The sequence below is a fragment of the Hesperophylax consimilis genome, chromosome 21 (assembly GCF_061612785.1).
Source record: "Hesperophylax consimilis isolate HC1 chromosome 21, BYU_Hcon_1.0, whole genome shotgun sequence".
Lineage (NCBI taxonomy): Eukaryota > Metazoa > Arthropoda > Insecta > Trichoptera > Limnephilidae > Hesperophylax > Hesperophylax consimilis.
In genome coordinates this window covers 32,042,265-32,065,285 of record NC_142856.1, presented here as the reverse complement: position 1 = coordinate 32,065,285, position 23,021 = coordinate 32,042,265, and the positions used below count along the sequence as shown (strand labels likewise).

General features: G+C 38.4%; 1 protein-coding gene across 1 annotated transcript in view; it reads right to left on the bottom strand.

The window, feature by feature from the left end:
• Alg11 (ALG11 alpha-1,2-mannosyltransferase) overlaps nt 1–23,021 on the bottom strand; it is a 44,662-nt gene that overhangs the window by 16,123 nt on the left and 5,518 nt on the right. The window contains exons 4-7 of the mRNA XM_089644774.1: nt 18,661–18,878; nt 15,773–15,895; nt 10,040–10,201; nt 8,730–8,928 (exon numbers count right to left, since the gene is read on the bottom strand). Of these exons, the coding sequence (XP_089500900.1) occupies nt 8,730–8,928; nt 10,040–10,201; nt 15,773–15,895; nt 18,661–18,878 (702 nt within the window). The remainder of the gene's footprint in view (nt 1–8,729; nt 8,929–10,039; nt 10,202–15,772; nt 15,896–18,660; nt 18,879–23,021) is intronic.

Genomic DNA, 23,021 nt, shown 5'->3' with positions numbered 1-23,021 from the left:
AATAGGAAAAATTAAGTGGATTTTTGCCTTTGTAAAAACTGATAATCTGGCATTTACCTAAATTTAGTTGCAAATCATTGACAGAACACCACGCACATAGTTTATTAAGGTTCAACTGCAAAATTGCGCGATCGTCATCGTCTTTGATTATTCTGTATATCTTCAGATCGTCGGCAAATAACAGGACTTTAACATTAGTAAAAATATTAACAATATCATTGATAAACAAACAAAATAATATTGGGCCCAAGTGAGATCCCTGTGGTACTCCGCTCGAGGCAGCAAATGTATAAGAAGTAAACGAATCTATCTTGACTGCTAAGTACCTTCCTAATAGATAACTCTTAAACCATTCCAACATGCTCCCTCTTATTCCCAACAATTTTAGTTTACGTAATAATATTTTGTGGTTTACTTTATCAAATGCCTTACTGAAGTCAGTATATATGGAATCAGTTTGATGTGATGCATTAAGGGCATTAACAATATCATTCGTGTACAATATCAAATTGGTAAGAGTAGATCTACCTTTAATGAATCCATGTTGAAGGGGAGAGATGGTTCGATTGATTCGGGATATCAACTTATCTAGTACTAGGCTTTCAAAAAGTTTGGGTAAAGTAGACATTATACATATTGGCCTATAATTTGTTACTTCGCTCTTATTACCTTTTTTGAAAATGGGCGTTAAAAGACTAAACTTCCAAAGGTCCGGGAATACACCTGATGAGAGTGACTTTGTAAATAACTTATGAATAGGATATGACAATGTATGCATACAATTTACTAAAAACCTGGGCGGAACATTATCAGGTCCTGCGGATTTTCGGGAATCAAGACTCTTCAGCTTAGATATAATATCGTCTATGGTTACATTACAGTCAGATATATCAAGAGTTTCAACCAAATCAAAGCACGAAATATTGCTGTCTTCACTTGCATTAATGTAAACGCCGCTAAAAAAATCAGCAAAAAGATTAACAGTTTCCTGAAGATTTTGGGATAATTTAGAATCGAATGACACACTACTAGGTATGTAAGTACCATTTTCTTTTTGGGATTTAACATATTTCCAAAAGAAATTTGAGTCGTCCATGATAGAGCCTTCGACATCACTAATGTAATTTTTGTAACATTTTGCGGAGAGCTTATTGCACTCTGCCCTCAATTTTTGAAACGCAGTATAATCGATGGCCAGGCGACTTTGTTTGAATCTCTTATGAGATAATTTTTTGAGGTAAATTAAGTCTATCAGGTCTTTTGAGAACCATTTTGGGTATAGAGTTTCTCTGTAAGTCGTTAAAGGAACAAATTGTTCAATTGCAGAATTAACGATGAAGTAAAATTTTATAAGGTGTACATTAATATCATCGTCGCTATCAAAGAATGACCAGTCAGTCTGTTTAAGGAAATTTGAAATTTTAACATAGTCAGCTTTTTTGAAATTTCGAGTTTCTACTACCTTTTTTACGATAGGAATTGGTTTAAGATTAGACATGCATATTTCTAGTGGTGGATGGTAAACATCGACAGGTAATAGAATTTCGGTACTTCTCACAACACAGATGTCAGACACATTTGACAGTGCCAAATCCAACGTACGACCTCCTATATTATGAACATTATTACACTGTGTTAGACCTAAGAACAGTGCCATATCTCTAATAACACGAATATTAACATTAGAACAAGAATTGACAGAATTCATATTACACCAATCATAATGTGGCAGATTGTAATCACCAACTAGAAGTAGTTTAGTATTAGGATATTTAGCACAAATTGATTCAACCTCGTCGCAGTGATTGCTGTAGCTTTGGACATCAGAATTCGGAGGTAAGTATGCACATCCCACTATTATTTTACCTCTAGAAGTGTTCACATTGACAAATAGTTGCTCGATGGATGTGTTTTTTGTGGATATTTTTGAAGAACTGAGATTTTTTGAGATAGCAATGGCTACACCACCTCCTCTCGTTTTGGCACTTGTTTTAGAATTCCTATCCATACGGTAGATGTTGAAATTAGGGAAGCCTAATTCGGCGGAATTGATTCCTGAGTCGAGCCATGTTTCGGTTAAAATGAAGATATCACTGCTGATAGTTGCCGCCGAAGTCAGCAACATGGGAAGTTTAGTGCGGATCCCTCTCACATTTTGGTAGTAGCATTTTATTTTTTGTTGTTTCAGTTTTTTGGCGCACATTCAATAATTTTAGGTACAGAGTTCACATATTTGATAGTTATATTGGTTTCACCGTTGTTCTTCCTCGTCTCGAGTTGTTGGCGTAAATCTAGAAGTTGAGTCCTCTGCAATGGTGTTTGGTCGTTACTGGCCTTTATACCGTTTTTCAGTTTTGCGTTCCTGGTCAAAACCTCACGAGCCGAGACAGAGTCATTGAATTCGACCTTAATCGGTCTAATTTTGTTGGACTTTTTTACACCAAGTCTGTACGACTTAACCACACTCGGTATTAATTCATTATTTATATCACTAATCGCTGAAACTACTTTATCGCTGTCCATTTTAATAATTGTTGTTGTTGATTCTGAAATACTTTCGGGAACATTAAATAAAATAATGTTCTTTGACCGGGTTTTTCTTTCCTCGGCCTCTGCGAGCAAATCATTTATTGAAGATGAAGTATTTGTCGGGTTAGTAACAATAGACTGAGTATCCGTTACACTTTTTAATGTTGACAATTCTCCTTCCAACATTCCCATACGAACAGCCATCAATCCTGTGGTTCCTAACAGATCCGTTGTTATCGGGGTAATTTTACCCATTTGCTCCTTCGTAAATTTGTTGCCGGGGTCATTAATAATTTTTATCAGCGAACAGAGTAGATCCTTGGCCTTGGTCATATAGTTAAGAGAGTTCTCGTTTAAATCCATATTAAAATTTATTTAAAAAGAGTTAAAAATATGTTAACTTTATTCGTAATTAGTTTATACACAAACGCCTGTTTCCCGCAAACTGTTTAGCACTATTCAAAAGTGACGACACTTTCGACCAATGGCGATAGTAATGACGGACTGATAATGCGCCTGCGCGTTTGGTATGTTTACCAGTTGAAAATTGTTATTTTAATATTTTTAAAACACAGCACTGCACAGCACACACGATAATTTAAAAATCTAACTGATTGAATATTTCGAAGATGAAGTGATTTAACTACTTCGACACTTTATGTTGTGTTTACTTGCAATTTTCTAATGTTTTGGAAGTTTTAATGTGGAGCGTATTCACTATCTGTGTAATCAATGACGGTAGGTATTATTCATAATAATACTTAATAATACCGCGAATCAGACCACCGTAACTGGGCTAAATTTCTGCCACAGGTTCAGTCCGCAATGAACAACACTGTTAATTGCGCGACAAATTATACACCGTACTTCCTTATGCACGGCAGGGAGCAAATTCTCGACGGAGATTTGCACCGTATACCTATAGATAATGGGGAAATTAACTCGGAAAGAGGAGCTTCGCCCTCCGCTTATGCTCAAAGGCTACAGGGTCTAGCAAACATATACAAGCAGGTTTCAGACGCTTTGTTCAAAGCCTACAAGACGGGAGCGAATCGTTATAACTTACGCAGAAGAAACGTCACATTTCAAGTAGGGGACGTCGTGTGGAGACGAAACTTTGTTCAGTCAAACGCATTAAATTACTTCTCTCAAAAATTGTCCCCACGCTTCGTGCAAAATGTTATAATAAAGAAGAAATCGGATTTAGTGTATACCCTGGCAGACCTTACAGGAAAAGTATCTGGCGATTTCCATGTAAAGGATATCGTCAAGACGGACAATGTTCCGGTATAAATTCTTTTCGAACATCAGTGCCTCCGAAGGTGTGGCCAACTTTCGTGAGGATTGATATTATTAATAATTAAGAACTTCGGTTCCTTATTAGAATTTCTAAGCACGGAAAACTTCACCGGCCTGATCAACCGAGTTGAAGAATTCCCATGCCATCTGACAGACTTTGGTCCTGTCATAATTTCATTTCGGAAGAAATGTTTAAATACCTCGCGAGGGCGTTTTTTTTTTTATATATCTGTTATTGTTAATTATAAGCTACTTGCTTAAAACAATTAACCATCAACTCCGGTATGAATGCTCGAATTGAATGGACTAGAAATAAACCTTATTAGAATTAGTAATAATTAATGTAGTATTTATTTATTAGCAATAATTTATTTATTTACTTAAGCTTAAGTACACAACAGACTCCAAGTGAACAAATGAACACTCATTTAAAAATATTATGAATTTTGTATAATGAAATTGGCTAATATACCTTAACATGTAGTATGTGTTAGGATATAACATCTTGAAATGTAAGGAGTTACATTCCCACTGTCTCTTTCGTTTCATGATGGTGAAAACAAAGAAGCATTGTCTACAAATTACGTGCTTGAACACTGGTTGTTCTCGTTTCATCATTAATATGTAAACGGATATTTTTGTTATTGTTTTACAGTAAATGTCTTGATGGGTCATGAAAATATATTAAAGACTGCACCAAGCGGTGCACTGAACATTTAATCTCCTAGTGATAAAATGGAGCTGTTCGCTTTATTGCTGATGAAACGAGACATAACTTACTTGTTTTCCTTTATAAGTACGGTTCTGACTTATAATGTGGAACGATATCCCACCACCGATCCTTCCACATTTTAAGCCACTTCTTTCATATTATGATTCTTGAACCTGATTTTTCTGTATTTTGTCAAGATCAGAACATACGAAGATGTATTGAAACCTTCCGTAGGTTCTGACCTAGGTTTAATCTATAAATGTTAATTTTATTTGTTGCTGATTCTTTGACTTCTCAACAGTCATTTCTGTGTACACACTTGTTGTACTTGTTACAAATAATTTTTTTTAATTTTAAAAATTGCATTGCATTAAATCTTGCTACCATGTAAGTAACATGAGATGTTCCTTTCCTATTGTTTTAGATTTTTTTATTATAAACTCTAAGTTTATTATACATAATTGTTGTTACAGTCCTGCGAGACTTATTATTAACAATATTTTTTTTTTTTGAACAACTGTTTACAGAGAAAACCATAAGTTGTTTCATAAAAATATCGATTACGCATTCATTACTGTTGGACGTATACCTAGATCACTGCACTAATAATAGTTGCATATCACTTAACCCGATTGCACCTTCTATATTGATGGCTGTATACTGTATTAATTTGGCTACATTCTTATGCGATGGTTGTTGACTGCTTAACACTCTTGTTGAATTAAGATTGTGTATTTTCATTAACTGCTCTGTTCTCTTATGGATACCCCCATACGACCTAGTTAGGTAGATTAGGTAGAAACATCGACAAAGTGTTTTCTTATCTCCTATGGAGAAGTAGAGTCAGTGATAAGTGAGGGTTGCTATGCTCCCTAAAAAGTGTTGCCTGACGGGCTTATAACCCTATTTTGGGTCAGTGATGCATTATCGCATTTGGTTGTATAAAATGAATGTGATAGACAGTCAGTTATTTGGTTAGTTATAAATGTGGCGTCTGTATTAATTAAGTCTTACTTTTATTAATTATGTACTAATTATTTTTATAAATGTAACGTCAACGGTTGTCCATGACGCTAAGTCAATTAGTCTTCACCCAGCATATTCAAGCTGTGGGTGTTGGCGGATCCCGTTCACGTAACATTGGTTGTTATGTTTAGATTAAGTTTTTTAAGTTTAGTTCCTACAATATTATAGTTATTTAAGTAAGAATGGCTGCACCGCAATCCTGTTCATCCTGCCTTACGTTCGATGAAGTGCGACCGGAATTGCGGCACGCCCATTCGCTATTCTCACTTTGGTTTAATTTTGTTATATGAATACTTCCTATTGATGGTTATTATTATCTACTGGTATTTTATTGATCACTTTGTTTTTTTTTTCTGTTGTAGTAGACCCTTGGACCGACCTAGAAAGAATAGGGTTAGGTTATTTCGACAATTTTATATGTTTGAGGGCAAACATTTGGTGGCGAGGGGGGTAATGTTATGATGCAGGGCTAGACTCCTTTTGTTTTAATATTTTATTCATTAATTTATTCTGCATCATCACATTTATCCTCGCCGATTCTCTAACCTAGTTAGGAACTGGGCGATTGTCGCGGGTATTGGTTTTGGTAAAATTTCGAATCATAATTTAAAATTTAAAATCTGTACCGGGCGGAAACAGAAAAAAACAAAAACACTTCCTTGCCTGCAGAGAAACCAGAGAGGGTGGGCCTGATCTCTCGGCAGACGACAGTCACAGTTTTCCGGAGTGAAATTGTTTGGGAATGGTTTCCCTTTAATCGGAGTGGCGAAGTCTAATTTTATACGCGGAAATTGCATAATAAAATCGTATAAATGGTGTAAAATACGAAGTTCCATAGTGGAATTAGTTCCGTGGCTCGTTCGAATATTGTAACCACGCGGCATCATGAATCGCAAACGGAGTCAGACGTGTGATCTGCTTGAATCCGACCCATCCTTTATGGGATGAAGAAGCCAGTGGCTTAAAATATTGTGCCAGGTTCCCGGAAACCTAAGGATAGTATTCTTTCTCGCGGTTTGGCACTACGCCGACCGCATTTTCACCAGGGCCGTAGGGAGGCCTATTTTTCCTTACATAAAGGGAATCCTCGCCAGGATACACGGATGCGACCGCGGGCACCAGATTCCTCTTCCTCAGTCGCCAGATTACCAGTTTCCTGCCACGGACAGTCGCCAGGAGGCGGAACTGACTCTTCCTCTTGCTCCGTCTGGAGCCCCCTGGAGCTCAGCCTGATGAGGTGCTGCTCCAGCTCGAGTAGGATGTTACTTAATTAGCTAGATAGATAAAGCGTGGTCGGAACCTTGGGGGTAAGCTTATATCTAACTTTTATTATATTGTTTTCGTTATAACTCACACGGTAGAGTGTATAGACTTATATTGTATTCGAAATAATATACATTAATGTTACTCTAAACCTTCTTTCCTTGACTCTAAATTACACATTGTAACCTGACACATTTCTGGTTTCGAACCCAACCCCCTAAGAACCCTGGGATCACAAACATTCTTGTGGGTATCTAACCCTCAAGAATTGGCGCTTCCAGTACTGGATAAAGTTTGTGATTCCACATTCATTATTATAACCTAAAATGTCTGGTGAGTATTGTAGGCTGCACGTAGCAAGTAACCATAGCAACTACTCTACGTAGCACATCTTAAATAAAATTTAAAAAAATAAATACTTATACAGTTATAATAATAATAACGATAAAGAATGACGTAAAATTTTATATTTCAATAATTTTTCAGTTCAATGTTGCAAAAATCTCCCCTCTAATATTAAACCAGCTTTTCATACAAGAAATAATATGGGTAATTTTTTGCAGAACACTAGAGACAAGAACCATAAATCGACTCATTCCGATGTGTATATATAATTAAAACGTAATGATTGTTCCACATTTTATATCGGGGAAACAGCTCGTAATTTCGACATTAGAATCAAAGAACACTTTAGGTGTAATCATCATCATCACTTTTGGCTCTACAACCCCTGGTGGGTCTTGGCCTCCTCAAGAGTCTTCCTCCACTCATCTCGGTCCCGCGCCAGCTCTCTCCAGTTTCGAAGCTCCAAGGCAGACAAATCTTTGAGGACGTTGTCGCTCCATCTTAACCTTGGCCTTCCCAGGCTCCTTCTGCCTATCGGTCTTGAGCTCAGCAGGGACTTTGGTTCTTGATGCTCGGTCATTCTCTCCACATGACCTAGCCACCGAAGTCTTCCCAGTTTTATGAATTTCCACATGACCTAGCCACCGAAGTCTTCCCAGTTTTATGAATTTTCGACTGAAGAAATTCTCTAAAAGATAGTGAAAATTCTATCAAAATCCGTTCCATAGTTTAGAAGAACTAAGCGCATAAACAGACAGACGCTGAGAACGATTTTATTTAATACTATTTATTAATAATAAAGGAAAACGATTAGATACTAGCTAAACAACATATAAATATCCATAATTAGATTAAATGAAGAAATCACCTTGAAATACCTCTCAAGCATAGGTATTAAAAAAGGACCAGTAATTGATACCTGGAGTTTTTTTATGCAACCGTAGTAAGTATATCTGTCTTCCGGTTCGCGCCATCTATAAATAATCACTAACAGAAGGAACGTTTCCTCTCAAGTGGAAATCAGCCGTTATCACACCTATCTATAAAATCGGTGTAAGCATGACGTTAAAAACTGCCGTCCAATTTCCCATCTTCCTATTTTAAGCAAAGTTCTTGAAAAAATTGTCTTTGAGCAATTATACTCGGCTATTTCCACAATTATTACACCGAATCAACATAAATTCATGAGAGATCGGTCTACGACATCCAACCTGGCCCTTTTCATTAACTTCTTGCATAGCAAAATGGATGACAAAGAGCAAGTTGATACTATGTATACAGACTTCTCTAAGACTTTCGATCGCGTAATACACTCATTTTTTTGAAAAAGCTTGTCCTACTTGATACATAGTGACCTGTTTAGATGGATTAAATCTTATATTAGTAACCGTAATCAGATAATCTTCATCATCGGTGTCTTCTCAAATTCTATCGAGGACATATGGACAATATTTTCTGGACTATGACATTCACCAGAAATAAATAAATCAACTATATAGAAAACATTATGAAATACAATTATGTTAAAAAAAAAATATGTATAGTATGTACTTACTTATACCAAAGTGTTCATTCCACATAGCGTGCAGGCCAACGGTGCCATTCTGGAAGATGTCCAGCAGCTGTGAGTAGGACACATTCACTTTAAACTGCACATTGTCATCTAGGGCCAGATGTTTAGCCAAATCCTTCAGGTTCTTAACTCTCTCCAGATCTTCCTCGTGGCGACAGGAGCCAACAAACACCAGTTTTATCTGTGAAGAACATGATGAGGAAGTTATTAAAACGGCGCAGGCAAGAGGGAAGAAGATATCCTAACAAAAGAGACGAGAACCTTCTCCCAGGTCCTATGTATTTATGGAGAGTATGCGAGCCCACAAGGAGTCAGGTAGTGCCAGACGGTCCACTTCACCATTTACCAGTATCCATGGCAGCATACTCCGTTAAGAGGGAGCAGCATCCATTTTAGCCGCCCCGAAGGATGTGGCGAACGTTCCTTCTGGAAATACTCCCACTGGCACTGGTAGAGTGGCCAAAAACACGTCGCCTAACCCAGCTAAAAGAAGCGTGGCAGAATTGAGAAACCATTCATTTCAGGTGACACCTACGATACGCAAGTCAAGGAGGATTATCTCGCCCCATATTGGAGCCCTCTTTCGACGATCTCTGCAAGGTAAATGAGATAAAAAATTAAATTAAATAGGAGGACCGCTAAGTTATAGAGGTAAGTATAGATCTAATTCGTAATGAGCAAACCTGCCCATTGCCTGTGCCGCCGCCAACGCAAGACTTGGCGCCTTTACCGAGGTTATTAAATTACAGAAGGGATTATCGAAAAAAAAAAAAACATGCGGGTGCAGCTGCCGAAGCGCCTCCCAGTGGTTCCATCTTATTCATCTAATTTTTGCCGGGACTGCCCCTTGATAGTGGGTAAACTGCCCTCGATATGCGGCTTGTATATTTTCATGTTTTAATCATACTTACACCTGTAAATATTGTTTTCTCTCTTTATTATTTCACTTTAGATGGCAAACAACCAGGCGAACACATCTCTGATGTGTCCTTATTTTGAGTTACTATTAATGTAAGTATGCATACGTTGTTTCGTACTAAAGACCATGCATGCAGGGACATTGGAGTGTTTAGAATTATTTTAAAATAAAGTCCTGACGTGTGCGGCTACGGAGGTAAAACAATCAGTTTCCTCAAAGCCGTTGGGAAAGGGTAAGTCCCGTCCAATGTCAAGGATAATGTTACGTTATAAATAATCATAGCACTACCTTATTATCTAGGAACTACCCCAGGAACTCACTTTTGAATGATAGTACTTTTCATAGACATATTTGATAATATAATATTTCTTACTTTATTCCAGAGGTCATCATTATTGATGAGCAGATTCCTCAGTTCGTACATGGACTGCAGCATGAGGGGGTGGTCCTTCTCGGGGCGGAACTGTCCCACAGACACTATGTTGATAGGGGAATCTTTCTGCACCAGAGATACCAGATTTTTCAATTGCGTTACCTGGAAAAACATTATTTACATTATTTAATATATGTATTTAACCCCTCGGCAATCTGTAGAGTCAATTTGTTCACTTTTGGGAACAGCTCATACTGTCTCATAGAAATATAATCTAAACGGTGTTAGAAAGAGAAAACATGCACTTTATAGTGAAATCTAAAAGTTAACCACAGAAGAATTAAAATACACACCTCTATGAAACCAAAAGTTCCGACCGCAATTTCATATAAATTTTTTATTCATTATTTTTATATGAAACGACAAAAAAGTGAATTGACTATATCTATAATACATTTTTCTAATAAAATGTGTGCATTATTTCATTATCAGTAATTTTAGTTCAGTGTTTAGATGAAAAAACGTAAGGTCAGCCATTTTCAAAACTTTTTTAGGTTCGCATTCAAAATTTTAATATTTCAAAAATGATATATTTATTCCTAATAATAAAATTTGAAAGCATATTTCAACACAGTTCAAACAGAGTTTTTAGTTTTCGAATACATTCAGAAATATTCAATTTATTTGGATTTTATTGAAAAGCGGAAATACAGGCAAATTCTCCAACATTCTGACAGTGTCTAACATTTAGGCTGCGTTCAAATGTATGGGTGATTTCACCTCCACGCAGCAAATTACATTCTCTAAAACACGAAACAAGAGGCAACATAACCAGAGATGTGCTTTATTTCAAATAAATCCATTTCAAATGGAAATGCAAAATGCAAAATGGGTATTTTCCATTTTGCATTTTAAATGCTTTTCTAAAAACCATTTTGAATTTTGCATTTTAAATGCTTTTCTCAATGCATTTTTCATTTTAAATGCTTTTTTGCAACATTCTTCCTACTATCTCCACTCATCTTTTTTTTATAAGCCCCAAATATCAATCGGTCCTCAACCTCGCTATCAGAGATAATTTTCATTTGTCAAGTTGCTCCCTGGTAGGAGCCCTGGCAATTGAGTGATACCATTACAAAAAATACTGATTCAAATACTGAACATGTGGCCACGATTTCCAGGCCAATTTCTATGTTTTTACGTTGGCAACATTAGTCCCGCGCAATTTTTTTTTGGTTTCATAATCTGTAGTCGTGGTGTTTTTGGATTTACCATCATGTAATGTGTTTGTTCTACATTGATGTCCATTATTAAATGACAAAATTGTTTAAAAATTCTATAATTATTTTTGTTTGACCTGAGAAACCATTTTGCATTTTCAATGCATTTTGAAAATAGGTATTTTGCATTTTGCATTTAAAATGCTTTTCTAAAAACCATTTTGCATTTTGCATTTTCAAATGGAAAAGTTTTGACCCATTTCCATTTCAAATGGTTTTGGGTATCCATTTTGCACATCTCTGAACATAACACACATCGGTTGCAGATCTCAAAAAATAAATGTATTTTTTTAGGTTTAACAGCTCTAATGCATTTTTACAATAATTTTTCTTAAAATATTTATTTTTTTTCTAGCGAAATGAGATTGTCAAATGAAATTCCTTAATTCACAATTGCTAAAAAAATGTCACAAAATCAGCCTAAAATGATAAGCGACACACGGTTCCACTAACATCGCAGTAATCGTCTATTGCGAATGAGTGCCAAACAAGATCGTTTGGACGGACGCGGAAAATTTAAAACTGTCTCAGGCGCTTGAAATACTATTCAAATAGATATTCAAATGAATTTACTGAACATATTTCTAGAGATTTCTAGCTTATGTGTTCTACCTCACATCGTGGGTAAACTCTGTGCGTATTGAGGGGGATCTTCCTCTGTCCAAGTTCCGTTCACCGTCACAATGTCGGCACAGCGACCCATCATTCCACTACCTTACAGCAAATAATAAGTACCTCACATGGTGGGTAAACCCTGTGCGTATTGAGGGGGACCTTCCACAGCCGGTTGATGTGTTCTTCTGTCCAAGTTCCGTTCACCATCACAATGTCGGCACAGCGACCCATCATTCCACTACCTTACAGCAAATAATAAGTACCTCACATGGTGGGTAAACCCTGTGCGTATTGAGGGGGACCTTCCACAGCCGGTTGATGTGTTCTTCTGTCCAAGTTCCGTTCACCATCACAATGTCGGCACAGCGACCCATCATTCCACTACCTTACAGCAAATAATAAGTACCTCACATGGTGGGTAAACCCTGTGCGTATTGAGGGGGACCTTCCACAGCCGGTTGATGTGTTCTTCTGTCCAAGTTCCGTTCACCATCACAATGTCGGCACAGCGACCCATCATTCCACTACCTTACAGCAAATAATAAGTACCTCACATGGTGGGTAAACCCTGTGCGTGTTGAGGGGGACCTTCCACAGCCGGTTGATGTGTTCTTCTGTCCAAGTTCCGTTCACCATCACAATGTCGGCACAGCGACCCATCATTCCACTACCTTACAGCAAATAATAAGTACCTCACATGGTGGGTAAACCCTGTGCGTATTGAGGGGGACCTTCCACAGCCGGTTGATGTGTTCTTCTGTCCAAGTTCCGTTCACCATCACAATGTCGGCACAGCGACCCATCATTCCACTACCTTACAGCAAATAATAAGTACCTCACATGGTGGGTAAACCCTGTGCGTATTGAGGGGGACCTTCCACAGCCGGTTGATGTGTTCTTCTGTCCAAGTTCCGTTCACCATCACAATGTCGGCACAGCGACCCATCATTCCACTACCTTACAGCAAATAATAAGTACCTCACATGGTGGGTAAACCCTGTGCGTGTTGAGGGGGACCTTCCACAGCCGGTTGATGTGTTCTTCTGTCCAAGTTCCGTTCACCATCACAATGTCGGCACAGCGACCCATCATTCCACTACCTTACAGCAAATAATAAGTACCTCACATGGTGGGTAAACCCTGTGCGTGTTGAGGGGGACCTTCCACAGCCGGTTGATGTGTTCTTCTGTCCAAGTTCCGTTCACCATCACAATGTCGGCACAGCGACCCATCATTCCACTACCTTACAGCAAATAATAAGTACCTCACATGGTGGGTAAACCCTGTGCGTGTTGAGGGGGACCTTCCACAGCCGGTTGATGTGTTCTTCTGTCCAAGTTCCGTTCACCATCACAATGTCGGCACAGCGACCCATCATTCCACTACCTTACAGCAAATAATAAGTACCTCACATGGTGGGTAAACCCTGTGCGTATTGAGGGGGACCTTCCACAGCCGGTTGATGTGTTCTTCTGTCCAAGTTCCGTTCACCATCACAATGTCGGCACAGCGACCCATCATTCCACTACCTTACAGCAAATAATAAGTACCTCACATGGTGGGTAAACCCTGTGCGTGTTGAGGGGGACCTTCCACAGCCGGTTGATGTGTTCTTCTGTCCAAGTTCCGTTCACCATCACAATGTCGGCACAGCGACCCATCATTCCACTACCTTACAGCAAATAATAAGTACCTCACATGGTGGGTAAACCCTGTGCGTATTGAGGGGGACCTTCCACAGCCGGTTGATGTGTTCTTCTGTCCAAGTTCCGTTCACCATCACAATGTCGGCACAGCGACCCATCATTCCACTACCTTACAGCAAATAATAAGTACCTCACATGGTGGGTAAACCCTGTGCGTGTTGAGGGGGACCTTCCACAGCCGGTTGATGTGTTCTTCTGTCCAAGTTCCGTTCACCATCACAATGTCGGCACAGCGACCCATCATTCCACTACCTTACAGCAAATAATAAGTACCTCACATGGTGGGTAAACCCTGTGCGTATTGAGGGGGACCTTCCACAGCCGGTTGATGTGTTCTTCTGTCCAAGTTCCGTTCACCATCACAATGTCGGCACAGCGACCCATCATTCCACTACCTTACAGCAAATAATAAGTACCTCACATGGTGGGTAAACCCTGTGCGTGTTGAGGGGGACCTTCCACAGCCGGTTGATGTGTTCTTCTGTCCAAGTTCCGTTCACCATCACAATGTCGGCACAGCGACCCATCATTCCACTACCTTACAGCAAATAATAAGTACCTCACATGGTGGGTAAACCCTGTGCGTATTGAGGGGGACCTTCCACAGCCGGTTGATGTGTTCTTCTGTCCAAGTTCCGTTCACCATCACAATGTCGGCACAGCGACCCATCATTCCACTACCTTACAGCAAATAATAAGTACCTCACATGGTGGGTAAACCCTGTGCGTGTTGAGGGGGACCTTCCACAGCCGGTTGATGTGTTCTTCTGTCCAAGTTCCGTTCACCATCACAATGTCGGCACAGCGACCCATCATTCCACTACCTTACAGCAAATAATAAGTACCTCACATGGTGGGTAAACCCTGTGCGTGTTGAGGGGGACCTTCCACAGCCGGTTGATGTGTTCTTCTGTCCAAGTTCCGTTCACCATCACAATGTCGGCACAGCGACCCATCATTCCACTACCTTACAGCAAATAATAAGTACCTCACATGGTGGGTAAACCCTGTGCGTGTTGAGGGGGACCTTCCACAGCCGGTTGATGTGTTCTTCTGTCCAAGTTCCGTTCACCATCACAATGTCGGCACAGCGACCCATCATTCCACTACCTTACAGCAAATAATAAGTACCTCACATGGTGGGTAAACCCTGTGCGTATTGAGGGGGACCTTCCACAGCCGGTTGATGTGTTCTTCTGTCCAAGTTCCGTTCACCATCACAATGTCGGCACAGCGACCCATCATTCCACTACCTTACAGCAAATAATAAGTACCTCACATGGTGGGTAAACCCTGTGCGTGTTGAGGGGGACCTTCCACAGCCGGTTGATGTGTTCTTCTGTCCAAGTTCCGTTCACCATCACAATGTCGGCACAGCGACCCATCATTCCACTACCTTACAGCAAATAATAAGTACCTCACATGGTGGGTAAACCCTGTGCGTATTGAGGGGGACCTTCCACAGCCGGTTGATGTGTTCTTCTGTCCAAGTTCCGTTCACCATCACAATGTCGGCACAGCGACCCATCATTCCACTACCTTACAGCAAATAATAAGTACCTCACATGGTGGGTAAACCCTGTGCGTGTTGAGGGGGACCTTCCACAGCCGGTTGATGTGTTCTTCTGTCCAAGTTCCGTTCACCATCACAATGTCGGCACAGCGACCCATCATTCCACTACCTTACAGCAAATAATAAGTACCTCACATGGTGGGTAAACCCTGTGCGTGTTGAGGGGGACCTTCCACAGCCGGTTGATGTGTTCTTCTGTCCAAGTTCCGTTCACCATCACAATGTCGGCACAGCGACCCATCATTCCACTACCTTACAGCAAATAATAAGTACCTCACATGGTGGGTAAACCCTGTGCGTGTTGAGGGGGACCTTCCACAGCCGGTTGATGTGTTCTTCTGTCCAAGTTCCGTTCACCATCACAATGTCGGCACAGCGACCCATCATTCCACTACCTTACAGCAAATAATAAGTACCTCACATGGTGGGTAAACCCTGTGCGTATTGAGGGGGACCTTCCACAGCCGGTTGATGTGTTCTTCTGTCCAAGTTCCGTTCACCATCACAATGTCGGCACAGCGACCCATCATTCCACTACCTTACAGCAAATAATAAGTACCTCACATGGTGGGTAAACCCTGTGCGTGTTGAGGGGGACCTTCCACAGCCGGTTGATGTGTTCTTCTGTCCAAGTTCCGTTCACCATCACAATGTCGGCACAGCGACCCATCATTCCATACAGCTGAAATATTTAAAAAATTATTTATTTATGTAATCATTGAAGTCAACAAAAATGTGAAACCGAAATTACAGAAAAGATTCAGTCGCATCTGGGAATTGAACCCAGGACCTCTGCCTTACCGGGGCATTGCTCTGAACACAGCTAATTTGACCATATCGACTTCCGTCATTTTTAACTGAATCACACTAAGAACAACCAATATTATCTTCGTTTTTATTTATTTAACTCCCAGAGGGCTTTTGCATGTAGGTGGTACAATTTTGAAACATGAGAAAGAAATAATAAAAATAAAATTACATTAAAAAATAATATATGCAAGAAACAAAAATAAAAAGAACAAGAACATAAATTAAAAAATACAGCAATACAACTTCCATTTAGGAATATTGTTGAAATAAATCTTTTACGTGATCCACAAAATTCGCAAAGTTAATATTAAATATATCGACATCACCTAAGTATTGGTTTTCCATAGTGTGAAACCGTTGTATTGGGGAGTTTGCAATGTAATTGCACTTATGTGTGTTGCAGTGGAATAGTGTATTTTGTCGTGTTGTTATTGAAGGTATTCGTAAGTTTATGAGTTGCAGAAGTTCCCAACAGTCGAATTTAGAATTTTGAATAAAAAAGTTAAGTCGTTTATTTTACGCCTGTCTTCCAATGTGTGTATTTTTAGAGTATTTAATAAGAAATGATATTGTAAGTCTTCTAGTGGGATATTTAATTTAAAATTTATAAAACATAGAATTTTTTTTTGTATTTGCTCAATGTTGATTTTGTAAGAGAGAGACGAAACTACTGAGTCGTATTCAATTATGCTTCCAACTATAGACATGTATATCAGTTTAATGTTTAAGTTATTTAATTTCTTAGTGCATATTTTTTTGACTGTTATCTGAATATTCACCCTAGACTTATTAAAAGTCAATAGATGTCACAAATTAAAATTAAAATGGACATATTTATCGAAGTTACTGTTTACATAGCAATTTAATTCCTGTAGAATCTTATCTTCCGGAAGCATACATGAAAAAACAGCGTTTAACGGGAGCTCTTCAAATGACAACATTCGAAATGGCAAAGTGAGTTTGAAACCAAACCCAACCTTTAGAATTAGAATCAACGTCTACAAATATAACTCTATGGATAGCCCATTCCTCTTCGAATATATAATATTTTATTTCTTACAGAAAAGGATACGGTCACATCTAGGACTCGAACCCAGGGCCCTTGCCTTGCCGGGGCACCGCTCTACCACTGAGCTAATGGGACCATATCTCCTTCGGTCATATTTAACTGTATCATACTTCCAATAAGAATTACCGACATTTCCTTCATTTTTCTCACCAACTACAATACATCCAACTTACAGTCTTATATATGTAAAAACCAATGTTTGTATGTGTATTCATATTTTATGCGTTGCCATACCGTTCCTTTTCCAACTAATTGCATGCACTTGCGCGAAGGTTATAGCGTGTGACGTACCGTGGACAATCGGCAAAAGACAAACAGCAAACATCAAACGGCACATGTCATTCGCAGTTTACCAGCAGATTTATATTATCAGATAAGATTTACCAGCAAGGCACGTAGAAATAAGCTACTTTGAGCTTTTTAAAACGAGGAACGACAAGCGACAGAAAAATACTTCGATTCTGTTAAGCACAAATCAATTCAACTCAGCATAATGAATGCGGACCAAGTTGTAAATTATCCAATAGAGTTTTTAAATTCGTTGGATTTTCAATTCAATTGGTGTGTCAATTATTCTCTTGCGGAACATTAATCCACCCCGATTGTGTAATGGAACAAGACTCGCTGTGAAGAAACTGATGCCGAATGTCATTGAGGCAACTATTCTTAGTGGAAAGTCAAAAGGAGAAGATGTGTTCATTCCACGCATTCCCATCATTCCCACCGACATGCCATTCGATTACCAACGACTGCAGTTCCCCATTTGACTTGCATTCTCAATGACCACCAAAAACGCACAAAGTCAATCACATCAAGTGTGTGGATTGAATGTTTTTCACATGGCCAGTTGTACGTTGCATGCTCACGAGTTGTACAGCCAAGAAATTTATTTGTGTTTGCTAAAAACGGAAAATATCATCCAATTTCAATAAATGTATTCATTACATAAACAAGATAACTGTTTCAAATTTCAAACGATATTTCTAGAATTCTTTCTTCTGCGGCAGCAACGCGCCGGGTACCAGCTAGTTGCTTATAACCAGAGATGTGCAAAATGGGTACCCAAAACCATTTGAAATGCAAAATGGAAATGGGTCAAAACTTTTCCATTTGAAAATGCAAAATGCTAAATGGGTTTTAGAAAAGCATTTCAAATGGAAAATGCCCATTTTGCATTTTGCATTTCCATTTGAAATGGATTTATTTGAAATAAAGCACATCTCTGCTTGTAACAATTTGTTATCCTTTGTGCTATGCATACAAAAACTTTGTCTTATAAACATTACTTTATCATTAAAAATAATTATTATTACTATGTAGATTGTTTTGTTGTGGGTTACATTGTTTGATTTAAAGCCCTAGAATTGTTTGTATGTTTTTTGTAGATAACATTTTTGACATTAAGCCCTCTTGTATCATCCCAAATGTAAAAAATGTAAAAATAAGAAATGTTGTACTTGAATCATGAATCTGTCTTACATTAAATAAGTAAATTGGTATCTGACGGTATAGGCAACGTAAAGTTATAGCCCGTTGTGTCCGTGAATTTATTAAATCAACTAACGAACCCATCCAAACATCTGATAGTAGACCATCTTGATCCAAGTGAAGAGAGGATTCCTGGCGATGAGACTGGAGTTGTTGTGAGAGCGGGAGCGCATCTTGACCCTCTTCATCATGTCGTCGGTGATGGTGGGGTAATGCGTGTAGGTGGCCGTCTGGCAGGGGCCCAGGTATCTGAAGATGGGCATTGTGAAGGCGTAGCCCATTGTGTCAATGAAAATATCTGGAAAAAACCATATTTAATATGTACTTATTTCAGTGAAAATTAATCAGACCGTTATATTTGGGAGTTTATTTTTTTTTATATTACCCACGCACAGACGGTACCTTTGTGGATTCCCATAACTGACTCTTTTTAAACATTAATACGTATGTAATTTTTTATTCAGAAATTGTGTATATAACTCATGTGTAAAAAATAAAATAAATAAGAATGACTCTACAATGGTGTTCATCAATGTTCCCTCTAACACATGTTTTCATCTTCCAATTCGTCGCATTTTCTGCACTGAAATAAATTCTAGTATTATTATAGTGGAATCCGAAAGCTTAACAATGCAAGCAATTCTTTCAGTTTGGTAAAACAACTGGCCAATAAAGACATTGTAACGTCAAAGAATTGTGCAAGTTTGGATTGCCACGGTAGTGCCTGATTATTGTTTTGTTGAGAGTTTTTCGGGTGGCTGCCCTGCGATCGGTTTGACGGGCGAACAAAAATTACGCGGGTAGGTAGATTGGGAACAATACGCGGGAGGACGATTCCGCGGTGCGCGTGGCGTTAGGCGAGAAAAAATGGAGATTCAAATTTTGAGAAAAAGATCGCGCGGATACCTTGAACTTATCCTTTGGAGACTTTCCGTTTAAATTTACAAAACACATAACCAACGTTTCGACTCCTGTGTGAGATCGGCCTGTGCTTGTTCAAGTGTTGTGGCTTGAAGAGATGAAAATATACAATCGGTTATTGGGATTAAAAAATGGTTTTATTTGTGAAGCGTAATTCCTTGGAGACTACACTGGATTACCAAGCATGCTGTCGAGGTGACACAAAGATGAATCATCATTGTTCCGTTAAACGTTCAATGGATGCTGTTTAATTGAGGATGGCCTCGCGCACTCCATCCGACGAATCTCTACCCGGCGCAACCTGCTCACCGCTGGCGGAATCTCAAAACACCTTCAGACGTGACAACATGATCAAGGTTCTTCAATGCTTTTACACATTATGTCTTCTTGCCTTAGCCCCATAATAGCCCTGGTGATTGACAAGGGTCCATGCTCATCAGACGCTCATCCGACGCTCATCAGACGTGACGTCAGACGTGACATTGGCGCTCCAACATAAATAAAGTTTTAAAACAACTTTAGGTGCTCGTATTTCAGCCTATGGCAAGGGGATACTCTCTATCGTATCAAATTTAAGATTAAAAATTGTAATTTAATAATTTTTTAATGTATAAATTCTCTAATAATATGCTTAATGTTTATATATAATGTGCATTACGAAGTACTTATATGTGTGCATTGCGTGGTTACGTTGTGGCTTCGTTCGCTTTACATTGATGTTTTGTTCGGTAGACGGTGTACAATTTTGACGTGAACTAGCTTCGTTCGCTCATTTGCTCAAAATATATTTTTTTAAATTAACTACTGAATGATATTCGGGTGCTGTTGTTTTAATCCACTGGTAACACGGACCTGTCAGTTGATATTGTTTTGAACATAGTGACAGCGATAATGTTTATTATTGTCGATCATTTGATATGTCATTACATTTGTAAATGCGAGCTATACACTTATAAAGAATTTGAACACATTTGTTACGACTTGCGGTAACGTGTTAGTGTACCAGACTGTTTTTTTTTTAAATTTAAGAGTTAAGGTTTTTAAATAATTTTTGAAAAACTTCTCAAAAGTTTTTTTTTCCTTTCAATCAAAATGGCGATTCCTAACATCAATGGTTGTACGAGGGAGGAGTTGATGGTACTTTTAGAAGATAGAAAAATTGTTCCGGAAGCAACCAAAAACTAAAGGGCGGTTTTCACCATCTTACGTACGAGGATGAGGGGAACCGTACTTTGTTTTCATCTTTGGAGTGTTCTAAGACACGTGCAATGCAGGCATTCACGCCTCTGGAACATGCCAAAGATGACATAAGACCACATATTAATGTTAAGGACATAGTTCGTTTAGATTAAGTTTAGTTTAGTATATCATAGGAAGCCAATGAAATAGTGTAAAGGACTACCAACCCTTCATGCTGCTTCATTCCCTTCTTTATGTGTTTGTTCCGGTCACGTGTTCTGGAGTTTGGTACCTTCAGGACTTGTGCTTGGAATAAACGCAACATTCTAGTGTACTGATGATAGATTTCATTTTTTTATCCTCGTTGGACTAGAATAGGAACATCTTCACAAAAGATGTTTCTCTGATCCTAGTGATCAGTGGCGCCCATTAATTTAGTTTAGGTCTTAATTCTTTATTATCACTTAAACTTTACTGAGATTTATTCTTATTTACGTTTTGAGTAATTTTCATTTTAAATGACACGATTCGTCTTCTTACTGTTGTGAGCTTAGTAGTGCGACGCACACGCGCACACACACACATTGGTACGTTCCGTCAGCATAATGGACATAAGTTTTGGTTGTCATTATCCTTTGGTCTGAACCCTTCTTTCACAAGTTCATTGGAGTTTTCTTATACTTTTGTCAAGTATCGAAGTTTTATTAGTATCCAAAGAGTCTTCAGGGGACTTGGAAAGAAGGATTCTTATTTTTTTGTGTGTGAAAGAATTGAGCAATTTTTCATACACAAGATTATGTAATTTCTATTTTAGTTGTTCAATGTACTAGTTTTATGATTAAATATATTTAGTTTAATATATATATTTTTAAGACTAAGTTTCTTAAGGAAATTCTCAAATTGTGTTGTTTCAAACAAAGGGAAGTACATACTGTTTTGGCGTGCTTACCTATTAAATAATTCCGTCTGGATATTATCACTTTACCTCTGCTACGTAAGAGTGTGTCTTTGTACAGTTTTGTTAGTTATAAGTACAATTTGGTTAGTTATAAGTAATATATGCATAAGTATCTCATTGCTAGTACCAGTGTTATGCTGTAAATTTTGTAGTACAAGTGTCGATCTCTTGAATTGTGCTCGTACACCTCGTAACCTGTGTCAATTATCTAAAGCACATAGTTGAACACCAATTATATTTTGTTTGTCCAAGAAATTTCGACTCTTTGCTTATGTGGTAAGTGAAATTTTTGTTAGAATGCCATCTAGGCTACTTCCTTAGTCATATTTCTTGAGCAAGCAATGTTCATTCGAAGAGAATATGCTAGGTATTTTTTATATGTAAACCCTGATTCAACCACGATAGACAGGTTTATCTTCTGATTGTAAAACCTCATCTAAAATTCTTGGCATTAAGTTATGTAAATCCTGCACTGAACATTTTTAAATCAATGTTGTAATTGATTTTGTGAAGATCCCTTAGAGATTTAGTGGATTTTTATTTTGTTAAGTTCTATTGTTTCAAGTTTTTATCTTAGAATGGTAAATTTGTTTTATATAAACATAGGGAGAGAAAGAGAGTTTATGTAGTTACTTTATTTATTTTCTGTTAAAAATATATATGTGTTTTTGTTTTCTTCTTCAAAGAATAAAGTGGGAGCTTGAGTTCTCCATACTCACTGGTGTCTCAGAGAGATTGTCTCTCGATAAGTGAGTAAGTGTTTGCGAATCTCATATTAGAGATATAAAAGTGAAGGTACAATCCCCATGTAAATATTGATAATAATAACGGTTGTGCAAAACCAATCTGCGAATTGGTTTTCTCTTTTCGTTTTCTTGGTTTATAACTTGTTTAGTTTTATGGTTTTCTGTAAAAACTTATTTATTTCTACTAGCTTTGTCTTTTTCGTACATGTGCGGGATAGAAAGGTATTCGCGTGGGTTTTTTTTTTTGTTTTAAGGTAATTTTACTTCACTTCGCGGCGTAAAATTTCCGGGGGTTGCGGGGAATTGTAACGTCAAAGAATTGTGCAAGTTTGGATTGCCACGGTAGTGCCTGATTATTGTTTTGTTGAGAGTTTTTCGGGTGGCTGCCCTGCGATCGGTTTGACGGGCGAACAAAAATTACGCGGGTAGGTAGATTGGGAACAATACGCGGGAGGACGATTCCGCGGTGCGCGTGGCGTTAGGCGAGAAAAAATGGAGATTCAAATTTTGAGAAAAAGATCGCGCGGATACCTTGAACTTATCCTTTGGAGACTTTCCGTTTAAATTTACAAAACACATAACCAACGTTTCGACTCCTGTGTGAGATCGGCCTGTGCTTGTTCAAGTGTTGTGGCTT